Source organism: Mobula birostris, chromosome 4, assembly GCF_030028105.1.
Source record: "Mobula birostris isolate sMobBir1 chromosome 4, sMobBir1.hap1, whole genome shotgun sequence".
NCBI classification, from domain to species: domain Eukaryota; kingdom Metazoa; phylum Chordata; class Chondrichthyes; order Myliobatiformes; family Myliobatidae; genus Mobula; species Mobula birostris.
This window is the reverse complement of record NC_092373.1, coordinates 14,810,160-14,826,590: the sequence shown is the minus strand read 5'-3', so window position 1 is coordinate 14,826,590 and position 16,431 is coordinate 14,810,160. Positions and strand designations below refer to the sequence as shown.

General features: G+C 44.8%; 1 protein-coding gene and 1 long non-coding RNA gene across 3 annotated transcripts in view; one reads left to right on the top strand and one right to left on the bottom strand.

Annotated features, from left to right (window-relative positions):
• The window catches only part of LOC140196171 (uncharacterized), a 91,742-nt gene that overhangs the window by 18,865 nt on the left and 56,446 nt on the right, over window positions 1–16,431 (bottom strand). The window contains exons 2-4 of one of the 2 annotated variants that reach the window (XR_011885641.1): window positions 7,554–7,670; window positions 5,608–5,677; window positions 3,679–3,756 (exon numbers count right to left, since the gene is read on the bottom strand). This is a non-coding gene — a long non-coding RNA (uncharacterized lncRNA). The remainder of the gene's footprint in view (window positions 1–3,678; window positions 3,757–5,607; window positions 5,678–7,553; window positions 7,671–16,431) is intronic. The other variant, XR_011885642.1, reaches the window with a different exon arrangement.
• Window positions 8,028–10,607, top strand: LOC140196170 (ras-related protein Rap-2b). The gene is made up of 2 exons (XM_072254927.1): window positions 8,028–9,055; window positions 9,605–10,607. The coding sequence occupies exon 1, from the start codon at window positions 8,462–8,464 to the stop codon at window positions 9,011–9,013; it is 552 nt and encodes a 183-aa protein (XP_072111028.1). The 5' UTR covers window positions 8,028–8,461; the 3' UTR covers window positions 9,014–9,055; window positions 9,605–10,607.

The window sequence follows — 16,431 nt, the reverse complement described above, 5'->3', positions numbered from 1 at the left end:
GCTGCTGTCGCCCACCCACCTCAAGGTTCGGAGCGTTGCTCTTCTGCACATCACTGTTGTGGCAAGTGGTTATTTGAGTTCCTGTCACCTTGAACCAGTCTGGCCATTTTCTTCTGACCTCTTGTACTTATCACAAGTTTTTGTTTTTAATCTTGCAACACTTTGGCTCTCCCTTCCATCAAAGGAGACAGATGCAAGTCTCTATATCTTTAAGGCAAAGGTTAACAGATAAGGAATCTTGAGTGTCCGTTTCCCTTCATGCATGTTGCCTGACCTGTTGTTCCTCCAATATATTGTGTGTTGCTCCAGATTCCAGTGCCTGCAGTTTCTTACGTTTCCTTCGACAGATTCCTGAACAACAGGGGAGGTGGGTGAAAAGTTACCGTGGGTGGGCAAGGATGCAGCTTTGGGGGATCTGTCATGATCTTATTGAATGGTGGAACAGGTACTTGGTGACCGAATAGCCTTCTCCTGCTTTCGGTTTGTAAATTTGTGTGGTTCCATTGGTGGTCCCTATCTCTTGGATTAGTTCTCTGTCCGTCTGCCTTGGTCATCCAGAGCTCCCAGTGTCTAGCCATTTAAATTCCTCTCCCAGCCCACAGCAACATATGTGCTTTCAACCTCCTTCTATGCCAGGGTGAGGTTAAATGTTTTCCTCTGCAGTCTGTCCTGTTAACCATCTTAGCGACGGATTTCTTCATTATAATCCTCTATCATTGTCAGTTGTTGTGTATGAATAATTGATGTGTAACACTGTTCTTACCATAAGACACAGGAGCGGAACTTGGCTATTTGGCCCATCAAGATTGCTCCACCTTTCCATCATGGCTAATTTATTACACCGGACAACACATTTTTTCAAACCTGTTGCTTCCTCAGAATTGTTTTTTTTTATTTATGATAGATCACTTGAAGCTGAACACGAATATAATTTCAGACTACTTGTATCACGTAGGAATTTGGAGAAACAAGAAATTGACTTTTATTGAATATAATACTTTTCAGTGCATAACGGTGCTGATGCTTTGCAATAGTTCAATTAAGCAAAAATGTTTCGTTGGTGATTTTCATTTGTACTCAGTGTCCGAGGCTTCTCACTTTAAGTGTCCAACAATAATCAATCAGCATCGATGGATTCCAGTTGCTCTGATACCATCTCCCCATGACTGCAATGTCCCGGTGAAACCTTTCACTGTGCTCGTCACTGACAGTGTCAAGATTTACAGGGAAGAAGTCAAAATGGGAAGGCAGAAAATTAATATTTAGTGACATGCTGCACTTCATAGTTTTCTATGCTTGAAACATGTTGTCAACCAGCTGCACATAGCTTGGTGCTCTGTAGTTGCCAAGAAAATTTCCATGCGATTTTCTCTGCTCCCACTAGAAGTTCTTCGAATTGCCTGTCATTAATGACCTACTTGATTTGTGGACCAACAAAATTCCCTTTCTTAATCTTATTTTGACTTGAATCATGAATTGAAATAACAAATAGAGGTATTTTTTTAAAAAAATGGTGCGTGGTAGGGAACTTTCAAGGTGATTTTCATGATCAGCAGCCCAAAAGCCATAAGATATACCCAAAAGTATTCAGGAAGCAAAATCTTTATTGTCCAGTTTTATCCAGTCTTTTGCCTTCTCCCTATAGCCTTGATGCTCTTGCTAATCAAGAACCTATCAACCTCCGCTTTAAAGACGTGGTCTCCACGGCCATCTGTGGCAATGAATTCCACAGATTCACCACCCGCTGGCGAAAGAAAGAACTCCTCCCCTCTGAACAAAATTGGCATCGTTATATTCTGAGGCTGTGCCCCTGGTCCTAGATGACAATACTTGACAATCCGTGCTTTAAGCTCATCAACCGTCAGAAAAAGGTTCCAGTCAGATGACTATCCTCAGAGTCCTTGAACTGGGAGGTAGAGAGACCCGTAAAGGTTCCTGCTGCTCATTCATGAGAACATAAGGTGTAGGGGAAAGAGCAAAGACTTCGCTCTTCAACCTGATGGGACATTCAGTGATACCACAACCAAACTAATCTTGGTCTTGACTGCTTTGCTGAAACCCTTGATTCCCCTATTAATCCAATATAAGTCAGAACACATTCAGTGACTTAGCCCCATTGAAACGGAAAATTGTAAAGATTCACAACCTTCTGAAAGACAAAGTTCTTCCTCATTTCTGTCTTAAGCATATGACCATTTTATTCTGAAAACATCACCCTAGTTGGTATTGGACTACTATAGGCTTTGCTTTGTTATTGTCATATGGGAAAACCTTGACATGTCCACAATTCATACAGATCAAATTATTACACAGTGTATTGAGCTAGAATAAAGTAAAACAATAACAATGTAGAATAAAGTGTAAAGCTGCCAAAAAAGTTCATGCAGGTAAACGATAAAGTGTAAGATCATAGCAAAGTCAATTATGAGGTCAAGAGTTTATCTTATCATACATTAGGTCTGTTCAAGAGTCTGATAACACTGGGATAGGAAACTGGTGGAACTTTCTTTTAGGCTTTTGTATCTCCTTCCCGGTGGGAGAGGGGAGAAGTGAGAATGTCCGGGCGGGTGGGGTGTCTGATTATGCTAACGGCTTTACTGAGGTGGGGAGAAGCATCGATGGAATCCATGGAGGGGAGACTGGTTCCTGTGATATGCTGAGCTTATTCCTTCAACTCTCTGTAGTCTCTTGTGGTCACCGGCAGAGCGGTTGCCATACCAAGCCAATTTTAGATTCTGCACAATCTTCTCACCACCTCGGCATCTTGAGTATATCAGTAATTGTACCTCCCTTTTGTCTGAACTCACCAGAGTAAAGTTTCAGAATTCCACCTTTTTTCACTTGGATATAGACCCAGTTGTTCATCATCTGAATTAACCATGTCTCTACGGCCTTGAATGTAAGTTCTTTCCTCCTTAAGTTAGCCCAAAACCAGAATCAGGATCAGGTTTGTAATCACAGGCTTACACTCAATGTCCACTTCATTAGGTACACCTGCACACCTGCTCATTGATGTAAATACCTAATCAGCCAATCATATGGCAGCAGCTCAGTGCATAAAAGCATGCAGACATGGTCAAGAGGACTCAGGTTTTTGCTCAGATCAAATATCGGAATGGGGAAGAAGTGTGATCTAAGTGACTTCGATCATGGAATGATTGTTGGTGCCAGATGAGGTGGTTCAGTATTTCAGAAGCTGCTGATCTTGTGAGATTTTCACGTGCAACAGTCTCTGGAGTTTACAGAGAATGGTGCAGGAGAGTAAAACAAAAACAGTCTGTGTGCAGCAGTTCTACGGGTGAAAACGCCTTGTTAATGAGAGAGTTCAGAGGAGAATGGCCAGACCGATTCAAACTGACAGGAAAGTGACAGTAACTCACATTACAACGGAAGAGCTTCCCTGAACGCACAACACATTGAACCTTCAAGTGGATGGGGTAGAGCAGCAGAAGACTGTGGTATACACTCAGTAGCACTTTATTCATTACCTCATAAAATGGCCACTGATTATGGGAATCAGGGAATGTGACTTGATTCCAGCGGAATGGAACTGAGTCTAAGGTCAGCCTTACTTATACCGAATGACTAAGCAGTGGGAAGGGTTGAATGAAACATATTTCAAATGTTCTTTCATTACCTAAGAATAAAAGATAACATGACCACTTCCTCACTACTTACCAGGAAGACACCAGAGGAAGTGAGAAGGGTGTTGTTGATGATATAGGAGTGGACCAGAGCATCACTGAAGTCGCAGTTCTTTTGCAAGAAGGAGAGGAGAAGAGAAGACATATTTTGAGAAGCTGATAGGAAGGTGACACCAGCTCAAACAAACACGCATTACAACAGAGGTGTGCAGAAGAGCATCTCTGAATGTACAACACGTCGACCTTGAAGCAGAGACCACGAACATACACTCAGTGGCCAGTTTATTAAGTACAGGAGGTAACTATTAAAGTGGGACCGAGTGTAGATTAGGAAATTTATTTTTTTGTGACAGTGAGTACAGTTTGAAACATAATACTTACTATAAATACAATAGATAAGTTAATAAAGGATGCAAAAGAGGAATAGTGAGGTAATGTCACTGGATTCATGGGCCATTTGGAAATCTAATGGCAGAGGGGAAAACGTTGTTCTTAAAACATTGACTGTTGGTCAAAGCTCCTGTACCTCCTGTCTGATGGTGGTAATGAAAAGAGGTATCACCAAAATCTTGTCAAGTTGGAGGAAAATTTCTCCATTTATATATGTTACTCTCTTGAACAAAAGTGGAAACTTCACTCAGTTTTTCTTGTCCCATCATTGAAATGTTCCCACAGCCAATGGACTCACTTTCAAGGAATCTTCATCTCATCTTCTCAATATTTATTGTTCTTTTATTTACTATTATTATTTCTTTCTTTTTGTATTTGCACAGTTGTCTTCTGCACTCTGGCTGAATGCTCAGTTTGGGCAGTCTTTCATTGATACTCAGTGTTATTTTTCTAATGATTTATAAAGAATGAATCTCAGGGTTGTATATGGTGACACTGATGTAATTTGATAATAAATTTACTTTGAACTTTGAACTGTTGTTGAAGTCCAACATTACCCCTGAGTTAGGTGCTGCAATTAATGTCACTCAGCCAGTGACCCCTACTGGAGTTGGAAAGGAGTGCAAATATACAGCTGGAACCATTAATGTGGTTGGGTAAACTTTCCCCAAATGGCCAGTTCCCCAAATTTAGACAAGAGTATCAACATTACAACCGTAAGCTTTAATATGATATCTTCAGCTGAGTATCTGAACGTTTTTCACAGTAAGGTCACTAAACACAATGTGACACCCAGCAATGGAAGGAGATATTAAGTCAAGTGACCAATAGGAAGGCTTTCAGCAACATTCTAAAAGAAGGAGGGGGCTGGAGATGTTTGGAGAGAGAATTCAAGAGCTTTGAGACTCAGTGGCTGATGTCACAAGAGCCAACGACTGCAAGCAACTTGTATTTTTTACATCTCCTCACACTCATGATGGTCACATTTCATGCCAGGTCTTTCCTTTCCATGGCCAAGTAACTGGGCCCATTTTATTCTGGTACGAAACAAGAACAAAGACAGTTTCTTCATGGATAGAGATAAAGAAATGGATAGAGAGAGTGAAAGGGGCAAGAGAGGTAGACAGAGAGAGTGAGAGAAGGGAGAGAAGGAGGGAAGGACACAGAGAGAGGGTGAGAGAGATAGGGAGGAACAGAGAGGGCAAGAGTGCAAGGAAGAGAGAAACAGACAGCAAGAGACAGAGGGAGGAACAGAGAGGGTAAACGTGTAAATAAGAGGCAGATAGAGAGAGGAGCAAGAAAGGGAAATAGAGAAAGAGAGAGGGCAAGAGAGGAAGAGAGGAATAGAGTGGGTGAGAATTGAAGAGAGAGATGTTGGGTGAGAGCATTGAGAGACAGAGAGGAAGGGAGAGAGACAGATCAATTCAACTTTTCCCTCCGACATAATCCTCCATTTTTCTTTCATCCACGTGTCTATCTAAGAGGCTCTTAAATGTCCCTAATGTATCTGCCTCTACCACCAGTCCTGGTGGCACGTTCCGTGCATTTGCCACTCTCTGTGTAAAAATCTTACCACTGACATCTTCCCTATGTTGTTTCTCTTCAATTTAAAAGTACGTCCTCTTGCACTCGCCGTTATCAGCCTGGGGAAAAAAGGCACTGGCTGTTCATTCTATCTACTCAAAACGTCAGCTATCTATTCCCCTCCATGGATGCTGCTTGACATCTAGGTTGTCATGGGCAAGCTCAGAATCAGGAGTAGATTTTTTATAACACTTATAAAACACTGGAGGAACTCAGCAGGTCAGGCAGCATTTGTAGCGGAAAAGTGTCATAGAAACATAGAAAATAGGTGCAGGAGTAGGCCATTCGGTCCTTCGAGCCTGCACCGCCATTCAGTATGATCATGGCTGATCATCCAACTCAGAACCCTGTACCAGCCTTCCCTCCATACCCCCTGATCCCTTTAGCCACAAGGGCCATATCTAACTCCCTCTTAATTATAGCCAATGAACTGGCCTCAACTGTTTCCTGTGGCAGAGAATTCCACATATTCACCACTCTCTGCATGAAGAAGTTTTTCCTAATCTCGGTCCTAAAAGGCTTCCCCTTTATCCTCAAACTGTGACCCCTCGTTCTGGACTTCCCCAACATCGGGAACAATCTTCCTGCATCTAGCCTGTCCAATCCCTTTAGGATTTTATATGTTTCAATAAGATCCCCCCTCAATCTTCTAAATTCTAGAGAATATAAGCCTAGTCGATCCAGTCTTTCATCATATGAAAGTCCTGCCATCCCAGGAATCAATCTGGTGAACCTTCTTTGTACTCCCTCTATGGCAAGCATGTCTTTCTTCAGATTAGGGGACAAAAACTGCACACAATACTCCAGGTGTGGTCTCACCAAGGCCTTGTACAACTGCAGTAGTACCTCCCTGCTCCTGTACTCAAATCCTCTCGCTATGAATGCCAGCATACCATTCGCCTTTTTCACCGCCTGCTGTACCTGCATGCCCACTTTCAAGGACTGGTGTATAATGACACCCAGGTCTTGTTGCACCTCCCCTTTTCCTAATCGGCCACCATTCAGATAATAATCTGTTTTCCTATTTTTGCCACCAAATTGGGCGTGAACGAGGCGACTTCAGCCTCAAGCTTGGCTGCCGCGGGAGGAGGAGCCAGACTCTCACATTTATCCACATTAAATTGCATCTGCCATGAACTTGCCCACTCACCTAACCTATCAAAGTCACCCTGCATCCTCTTAGCATCCTCCTCACAGCTAACACTGCTGCCCAGCTTCGTGTCATCTGCAAACTTGGAGATGCTGCCTTTAATTCCCTCATCCAAGTCATTAATATATATTGTAAACAACTAGGGTCCCAGCACTGAGCCTTGCAGTACCCCACTAGTCACTGCCTGCCATTCTGAAAAGGTCCCGTTTATTCCCACTCTTTGCTTCCTGTCTGCTAACCAATTCTCTATCCACATCAATACCTTACCCCCAATACCGTGTGCTTTAAGTTTGCACACTAATCTCCTGTGTTGGTGGATATTTCCGCCCCATATATGTCAACTGTCCACTTTCCTTTGCAGATGCTGCTTAACCTGTTGAGTTCCTCCAGCAGTTTGTTGTGTCACTCCAGATTTCCAGCATTTCCCCTCTTTTTTCCACTCTTCCATCGGGCAGAAGATATAGAAATCTGAAATCAGGTACCACCGGGCTCAAGAACAGCTTCTACTTCACTGTTATAAAGCTATTGAATTGTTCCCTTAAATGATGACATGGAATCTGAACCTCACAATCTGCCTCGTTATGGCCCTTTTCTGCCTGGACTGCACTTTCTCTGTAAAAAAACAGCACTTTATTCTGCATCCTGTCACTGCTTCCCCTTGTACTACCTCAATACACCATGTAAAGATCTGATCTGCAGGAACAATGTTCAAGACAAGCTTTCTCAGATTTACCGCCACTCTCTTTGAAGATGTGAAAATCGTTGTCTGCCGAAAGTCCACTTACCATGCGGTATAATTCTACGATACATCTCCTTGCTCTTCTTGTTGCTGCCATAGGGAAGAAGGTACAGGAGCCTTAGGTCCCACACTACCAGATTCAAGAACAGCTACCATCAGGTTTCTGAAACAGAGTGGATAACGTCACTCACCTCAGCTCTGAACTGAGTTTCAAGCATTCTACAGTTTATGTGCTTGGTATTCTCTATCTATCTATCTCTTTTTGTATCTACTTTGCACATTGGTTGTCTGTTCAGTCTTTTTTCTGTGTATTTTTCATTGATTCTATTGTATTTCTTTGTTTTACTGTGAATGCCTGCAAGAAGATGGATCCCAGCGTAGCGTATGGTGACATATACTTTGATAACCAGTACCATTCACTTTGAACCTTGGTGGGGCCCGCACACACGCCGTTGCCCCTTTAAGAGTCTGGCTCCTCCTCCCGCAGCGGCGAAGCTTGAGGCTGAAGTCGCCTCGTTCACGCCCTGCAAAAGCCTGGTGTCAATGGGAAGGAAGGGAGGGAGCGTGGGAGAAGATCGCGCCGCGTCAGATTGGCACTCTGACCGAACGGAGACAGCACACCGGCGAGCCGCAGTGTGCAGCGAGCAGTGGCAGCCCCCTGCAACACTGGAAAGGGCCTATAACCAGCACCGGATCTAAAACAAACGTGCAGGCGGGTGGAAAGCAACGAGAGGAAAGGAAAAGGATTCTTTTTTTTATTATTATTATAACCCTCCCCCCCTCCAGGTCGCCCTTGCCCGTGGGATTGCAATTTCGGATCAATTTCCACCGCTCGTGTTTTCAGACTTGCCCTTCATGTGGACGAAGATTCACTGATTTGCAACACGCACACTCACACACACATACACACACCCCAGCCCTGCAGGGGGAAGAGAAAGTGGCTACTGTCAAACCATGAGAGAATATAAAGTGGTCGTGCTGGGCAGCGGCGGAGTGGGCAAATCTGCCCTGACCGTCCAGTTCGTTACGGGATCTTTCATCGAGAAGTACGACCCCACCATCGAGGATTTCTACAGGAAGGAGATCGAGGTGGACTCGTCGCCGTCGGTGCTGGAGATCTTGGACACGGCAGGCACGGAGCAGTTCGCCTCAATGAGAGACCTCTATATCAAGAACGGCCAAGGCTTCATCCTCGTCTACAGTTTGGTCAACCAGCAGTCTTTCCAGGATATCAGGCCGATGCGAGATCAGATCATTCGAGTGAAGAGATACGAGAGGGTACCCCTGCTTCTGGTGGGCAATAAGGTGGATCTGGAAGGGGAGAGAGAGGTGAATTACAGCGAGGGGAGAGCCCTGGCCGATGAATGGAACTGCCCTTTTATGGAGACCTCGGCCAAGAATAAAATTTCAGTGGACGAATTGTTTGCAGAGATCGTTCGACAGATGAACTATGTATCCCAGCCTAATGGAGACGATCAGTGTTGTTCCTCCTGTGTGGTGCTGTGATAGATTTCTATATAAATATATATTATACATTATAAATCGAAGGTAAGGCTTTTAAGACGTGCTTTCAGCTAACTTTGTTGCGATTAATGTAAGATTTTTTTAATACTCTGCGAGGGAGAGAATTGTTTTCATAATTATAAGGAGGGGAGAAAAAAGATGAGGCACTCGTGAAGGGTCTGTGGGGGGGATGGGAAGATGGGTTCAACCCCCCCCCCATTCACTTCTAGGAAGACAAGTTTAAACCAACAGCTTATCTCTCAACACCAGTTTTAAAAAAAGTCTCCGTCTTAAAATGGTGGGGCTGCTGAACTGCAGGCGCCTCCTCGTGTCTTCTGTACATCTGTGTGTGTCTGTATGTACAATATGCAATTTTGATGGAAAGGACCGCGTCTAAATCGGATTGCTGTCCCCAAATTCTTAACCGCAAGGGCTGCGGAAAACGGAGAACATTTCCTTCAATGTAAGGTCTAATTTACGATGTGCAGGCCACCCCGTCGAAGTGAAAAGGCCAACGTATTCACTCTATGCAGGGGTGGGTTAGAAGTTTTGCTGAATTCCAGATTAATAGCAATATTTTCCCCCTTTCTACAGGCACAGAATTTCTATGCAAAGTTGGAAGTGTGGATATCTGGAAACCATAACAATGTGGCGCCCAGCTAAACTTGGAGACTGTATCAGAGAAGCTACAGAGTGTGGATTAACAGCTTCATCATAACTACAATTCTGCTCATTGGGTGGGGGCAGGAAGTACATTTTTTTTTGTTGCTGAACTGCTGTAGTGTCTATTTTTTAAGCCTCCTCTCCCCTCCCCACCCCAGAAGTGGGCAAAGACAGCAAATATATTTAAAAGAAAACAGTGTTGGGGGATTGGTGGAGGGAGGGGGAGGGGAAAGCAACAGTGGTATTTTTTTCAACTGTGATGTGACTGCCACAACCATAGACTTGTACAAACCAAGGGGCAAGGGGTGCGGATGGGGGTTTTATTGGGAGGGGGTGGGGAGGGAGAATAACGGACGGACAGTAAAAGCCCAGAGGGTTCAGGCAATGACTGACTCCTGTGCTGTGGTCCATGAGCCTATCAATGACAGGCTAACATCCACTCTTGTGTCTAGTGCCTTTGAGACTCTGTGCCAATGGTCAAAGCCCCCACACTACTTAACAAGACAAAAAAGTACTCAAATTTCTTCTTCAAATGTTCCCGCACAAAAACATGCCAACATTCTCTGAGCTTCTCCTTGACGGAATCCATAGTCCTTTTGTATTTTAAGTCTCGCTTTTTGCCTATGTTTTGGGCTGTTCAAGAAGTCACTTATCTTCCCTTGTTTCCAAAGGAACTGTCTGTCCTCAGTTTGGTATTCCGTGTGCTAATCTAATATTCCCCAGCAATGATAAGGATGGGAGGGCAAGGGGAGAGGGAGGTAGGGAGGGAAAGGGAGAAAAGGGGATGTGACACTGGAGCTTTACTCTGGCGTATCAAGGAACTCTAACGTCCTCTGTATGTTGCAAAACCAGACGTGCATTTAACAGCTGTCTGCCTGATCCAAGACTTTTAATACAAAAAAGCATTTTTTATATATAAAAACAAACAAAATGATATTAAGCGTTGGGTGTTTTATTGTATAATGCCATTTCAAATTTACTTGAAAACCAGTGGCCTTTTTGTCAACCTGATTGTATGTTTTATACATTGTCATGAGCTGTTTTGTACAATGTAACCTGCTGAATTTGATTATAGTTTAAAAGTGTGCAGTTTAATGTGGCCACTTGTGCGGAGAAATAATTTTTTTGTGAACCCGTGACCCATTTTGGAAGGAAGCGGTAGCCTGTTTTGCTGTTCTAACTCGAGTGCTTAAGAGGTGCAGTATTCACAGTAAACTCTAATGTAAATTATATAGCTGCGCAATGGGGTGTTGTGTGGAAGCTGGTGAGAATGAGGCTTTGGTGAGCAATTGGAGATGTAAAGGACCCCCACCCTCCTCCATGAAATTGTTATCTCCCTGCCTGATGAGTAGCTACGTGGTCATTCTGTGCATGGGAAATAATCCATACAACATTGAGATATATTTCCTTAAAAGTTGACTCATGGTAATTAGTGGTAAGATCATTTGTTGTGACTTAGCTCTTGAGGAGGTGTTGCCGAGCTGCTTTTCTTGAAACACTGCAGTCCGTCAGTTGAAGCTGTTATGTTGCTTGTGAATTCAAGGATTTTAAGACCATGGAACAGTACAGTGCAAGAACAGGCCCTTTGGTCCACAACAATGTGTCAAATGAATTAAATTAGTAAGTAAATATCTGCGTAAACCAGGAGTGCATGAACCTCTTTGCTTAATGGTCTTGGTCCATGGCATAAAGAAAGGTTGGGAACCCCTGGCCTAAAATAATCCCTTCTACCTGCACAATGTCCATATCCCCCTCCCCCATCCCCTGCACATTCATGTGCCTGTTGAAGAGTCTCTTAAATGCCCCTGTGCTATTTACCTCCACCATCCCCCTCCCCGCCAGTGCATTTCAGGCGCCCACCACTCTGTGTAAAAGAAAATTTGCCCTGCATGCACATCTCTTTTCAACTTGTCCCCTCTCAATCTTAAATAGATGCCCTTCCAGTATTAGACATTTTGGCCCTGGGCAAAAAGGTTCCATCTCTATACTCAATCTGTTCCTCGTGTCATATTGATAAGCTTGTATCAGGACTCCTCCTCAGCCTGCTCCACTTCAGAGAAAAATTTCAGCCAGCAGATAATGAAGCTGCAGCTACAATGTGCCCCCCATCAGCCCATGGGGGTGGGGGGGGGCAGTTGGAGACTTTGAGGTGACTGTTGTCATGCGCTTATCCTCTTGTTTTTCTGGATGGCTGGTTCGTGCCTTTGGAAGGGACCATCAAAAAGTCCTGGCGGCTTGTGTAGCTTTTTTTTGGAAATACTATGAACAGGAAAGAGTTAAATCACAATGCAGGTCAGGCAGCATCTGAGAACACAGAAATTGCTAATGTTTTGCAGTTAGGGAATATTACGAGCAGTTTTGGGCCCCGCGTCTGAGGGAAAAATGTACTGGCCACGGAGAGGGTCCAGAGGAGCTTCATAAGAATGATGCTGGCGATGAGAGGGTTAATGTATGAGGAGCGTTTGATATCTCTGAGTCTGTATTTGATGTTCAGAACGATGGTGGAAGTGTTGGGGGGGAGGGAAGGATCTGATTGATACAGGAAGACTCTGATAGGGTGGATGTGGAAAAGATGTTTCTATTAGTAGGGGAGTCTAGGACTGGAGGACATCATCTCAGAAGTAAAGAACTGACATGCGATGTTCAGCCAGAGAGCTGTGGATTTGTGGAATTAATTGCCATAGAGGAACGTGGAGGCCCACTCATTGGGTGTATTGATAGATTGATAGGCTTTTGATTGCTACGGGGGGATAAGGGTTACAGGGAGAATGGAATTAAGAAAAAAAAATCAAACACGATTGAATGACAGAGCAGAATGGATAGGCTGAATGGCCTCATTCTGCTCCTATATCTTACGGCCCCTTCTTAGCTTTGGCGGAGAGTGTGGCATCTGAATCGTTAACTGTTAACCCCTTCCGCATGTGTGCTCCTAGTTTAAAGTCAGGTTTCCAGCACCTGCAGCTTTTGCTGCCCTGGGGGATGCCCGTCGAACATTGTCAGGTCATCCTGCAGGGAAAGGGAGGGGAACTGGATGCAAACCTGCGTCATGTAAGCAGCCTAGGAGAGTGTTTCTGATGACTCAGTCTGCAGCTATGCGAGGGTTAAAGTCCATGTGGGAGAAAGCTGACTGAACACAATTTGCATGTAAAAAGATTTATTGATTTAAAGACTTGTTCTGCTTTGCTTTGTGGGTGTATGGAACTGCGTTGGGCTGCTGCTGTTAGGTCTGTCATTTCTGTTTCTCTCCCCTGTGATGCAGTATCTCACCTTCCTGTGTAGGCATGCACTCATCAGCATAGGCATGTGCAGGCAAACTCCAGCAAGTAAGATGGGAAGAGTGACAAATCTGGCAGTCAGGGGTGAGTTAAGGCCTCAGGCGTTCTAATTCAAGTCTTTTGGATTCTCAGGTTGTGATTTTGAGCAAATTCTTAGGGGCTGCAGCACCAAGACAACAGGGCTCTGTGTCTTATGTAACAGAGTGCCCTGTACACAAGAGGAACTTGCTGTCGAGCCGCATAAAGGGACATTGGTACAGACTGTTAAAGGCAGAGGAACTTTGCAGATGAGGAGTGAATATTGAGAGAGGGTGGAGAGGAGAATGATAAACACGAGATTCTGCAGATGCTGGAAACCCAGTGGTTTTTAAGCCCATCAATCCTACAGGGCAGTAGGCCGCCAGCAGCATTTTCACTAAAACCCTCTGTCCTTGGGGAGGGGGGGGAGATAGATTAGCCCACTTTCACCACACAACTTCCTGTGTCTTCGAGGTGAAGATCCTTCCTCTCCCATGCATGAGCCCTTTGGAGCTCCTGTCTGTGTTTCTGTAGTTTTTATGAGATGGAGATGCTAGCCCCATGTCCAACCCTCCTGCTTTCGCAGCCGGGCTTGGGACCACAGACAGCGGACTTAAAATCCAGGTTACCATGCACAAAATGCTAGGCAGGTCCGCGTGGAGAACTTCATCGTGGTCTTGGCCCGAAATGGCGACTCTCCATAGCTGCTGTTGGTTCCGCTGAGCTCCTCCAGCAATTTAGATGATAGGACATACGAGCAGAATTAGGCCATTTGGTCCTTCAGGTCTTCTCCATCATTCCATCATCGCTGATTTATTATCCATGTCAACCTCATTCTCCTGCCTTCCTCCCCCCCCCCCCCCCATAACCTTTGGCACCCTTACAAATCAAGAATCTGTCATCCTCCATTATAAATATACCAAATGAATTGGCCCCCACAGCTGTCTGTAGCAATGAATTCCACAGATTCACCACCATCTGGCTAAATAAATTCCTCCTCATTACAGTTCTAAAGGGATGTCACTCTATTCTGAAACTGTGGCATCTGGTCCTTTACATCCCCACAATAGGAAACATCCTCTCGATGTCCACTCTGTCTAGGCCTTTTGAATGTGTGTTACGTTGGGGAGGAGAATGCAAGGGTTTGGGGCCTAGGCAGCTTAGTAGATAAAATGGCAGGGTTGTTCAAGAGACACATTTGAGGGTTTGGGATGGGTGGGTGGAGTGAGGGGTGGGGTGATTGAGGAGAAATCTGGGAGGTATGGAGGAAATCTCTGAGAAGGAGAGGGTTCAGGCTGCAGAGAGATTGAATGAGCTGCTGGGAATTTCATTTGGTCGGCCTGGGATCAAGATGTCATTGAAGTGTTGAGTGTTGAAGACAACCAGGGGATTAACACACAGGAGACAATGTCTCTTGAGTGTCCGTCGCAACCTTGGGTACTGCAAATGCGGCAAATAACCACTAGGGGCAGCACGGTAGCCTAGCGGTTAGTGTACCGCTGTAACATCGCCAGCAAACCAGGTTCAATTCCCGCTTCCGATTGTGAGGGATTTGTACATTCTCCCTGTGACTGCATGGATTTCCTCCGGGAGCTCTGGTTTCCTCCCACATCACGTACGGGCTATTAGCTTAATTGTTCACATGGGTGTAATTTTGCAGCACGTACTTATTGGACTGGAAGGGTCTCTAAATAAGCACCCCCGTACCTAATAAAGTGGCCACTGGGTGTATGATTGTGGCCTTCTGCTACTGTGGCTCACCCACTCGAGGGTTTAATGTGTTGTACATTCAGAGATGCTCTTCTGCACACTGCTGTTGTAACACATCGTTATTTCAGTTACTATCACCTTTCTATCAGCTTGAACTGTTCTGGCCATCTCTGACTTCTCTCATTAACAAGGCGTTTTCACCCACAGAACTGCTGCTCACTGGGTCTTTTTGTTTTTTTGCATCATTCTCTGTAAACTCTAGAGCAGAGTTCCCAAACTTCTTTATGCCATGGACCGCCTACCATTAACCGAGGGATCCGTGGACCCCAAGTTGGGAACCCCTGCTTTGCAGACTGTTATGCATGAAAGCCCTAGGAAATCAGCAATTTCTGAGACACTTAAACCACCTCATCTGGCACCAATAATCAAAGTCTCTTGGATCACACTTCTTCCCCAGTCTGAACAGCTGAACCTCCTGACCATGTCTGCATGCTTTTATGCATTAAAATGCTGCCATGCGATTGGCTGATTAGATATTTGCATTAATGAGCAGGCGTTCGGGTGTGCCAAAAGAAAATGGCCGCTGAGTGTATTGGTGATTTTCCAGTGTCTCCTGAATTCTGGTGTTTAACAGTGATATAGTTTCCAGTTGGTCTCTGAGTAGAAAAGCCTATCGTTCTTGAGTTGAGCACTGCAGTTTCCTTGAAGTCCCTCCTAGTGTTTTGGAAGGAAATTCTAACCCGTGCATTATTTATTTACAATGAATCCTCTTAGACTTAAGGGAAACCCCTTTCGCTTTTTCTCACATGTCTTGAAATGGTTGGCTGGTGCTCTGTATTTAGTGGTGAAGCATGGGGGCGGCCTTTCCAGCCCTTTGAGCCAGGTTACCTCAGCGACCCCTGACAAATCTGATTAACCCTAACCTAATCATGGGACCACTTACAATAACCAATGAACCTAGCCGGTAGGCCTTTGGGCTGTGGGAGGGAACTGGGGGATCTGGAGAAAGCCCATACATTCCATGGGGAGGGTATGCAAAGACTCCTTACAGAGTGCCACTGGAATTGAACTCCGGAACGCATCACGCTAGCCGCTATGCTACAGTGGGACCTATTTAAGAAAAGAGTTTTAATTTTGATATGATAAATGAGGAGATACTGAATGGTAACAAGCCCTTCCATTCCAACGAGCCCGCGCCACCCATGTGACCAATTGACCTCACTCGTACGTCTTTGGAATGTGGGAGGAAACGGGGGCATCTGGAGTAAACTTCCGTGATCACAGGGAGAACATACAGACTGTCTAGAGACAGAGGCGGAGTTGAACCTAGTTGCTGGCGATGTAACAGCGTTAAGCTAGCCAATCAGACTTCTGTGCATTTCTTTTTGGAACGAGCTGACAGCAGAGGTGGTGGACGTGGGTTTGATTTCAACATTTGAGAGAAATTTGGATCGGTACATGGATGGGAGAGGGATATTCTGGGTGCAGGTCGATGGGACTGGGCAGATTATTAGTTTGGCATGAACTAGATGGGCCGAAGGGCTTCTCTGCTGAAGTGTTCTGTGACTGGATCCTTTGCCTCTGAAAGCACTTTACGGCCAGTGAGCTAACCATCTGAAACCACCCGATTCTTGTATACCCCTCAAAGTGCACACAGTAAGGATCCTTACATTAGCTTGTTTTTGTTTTAAATTAATTGTTCAGGTTGGGAGCACACACACTGCCCATCTCTAACTGACCTTGAGCATGTGGTAT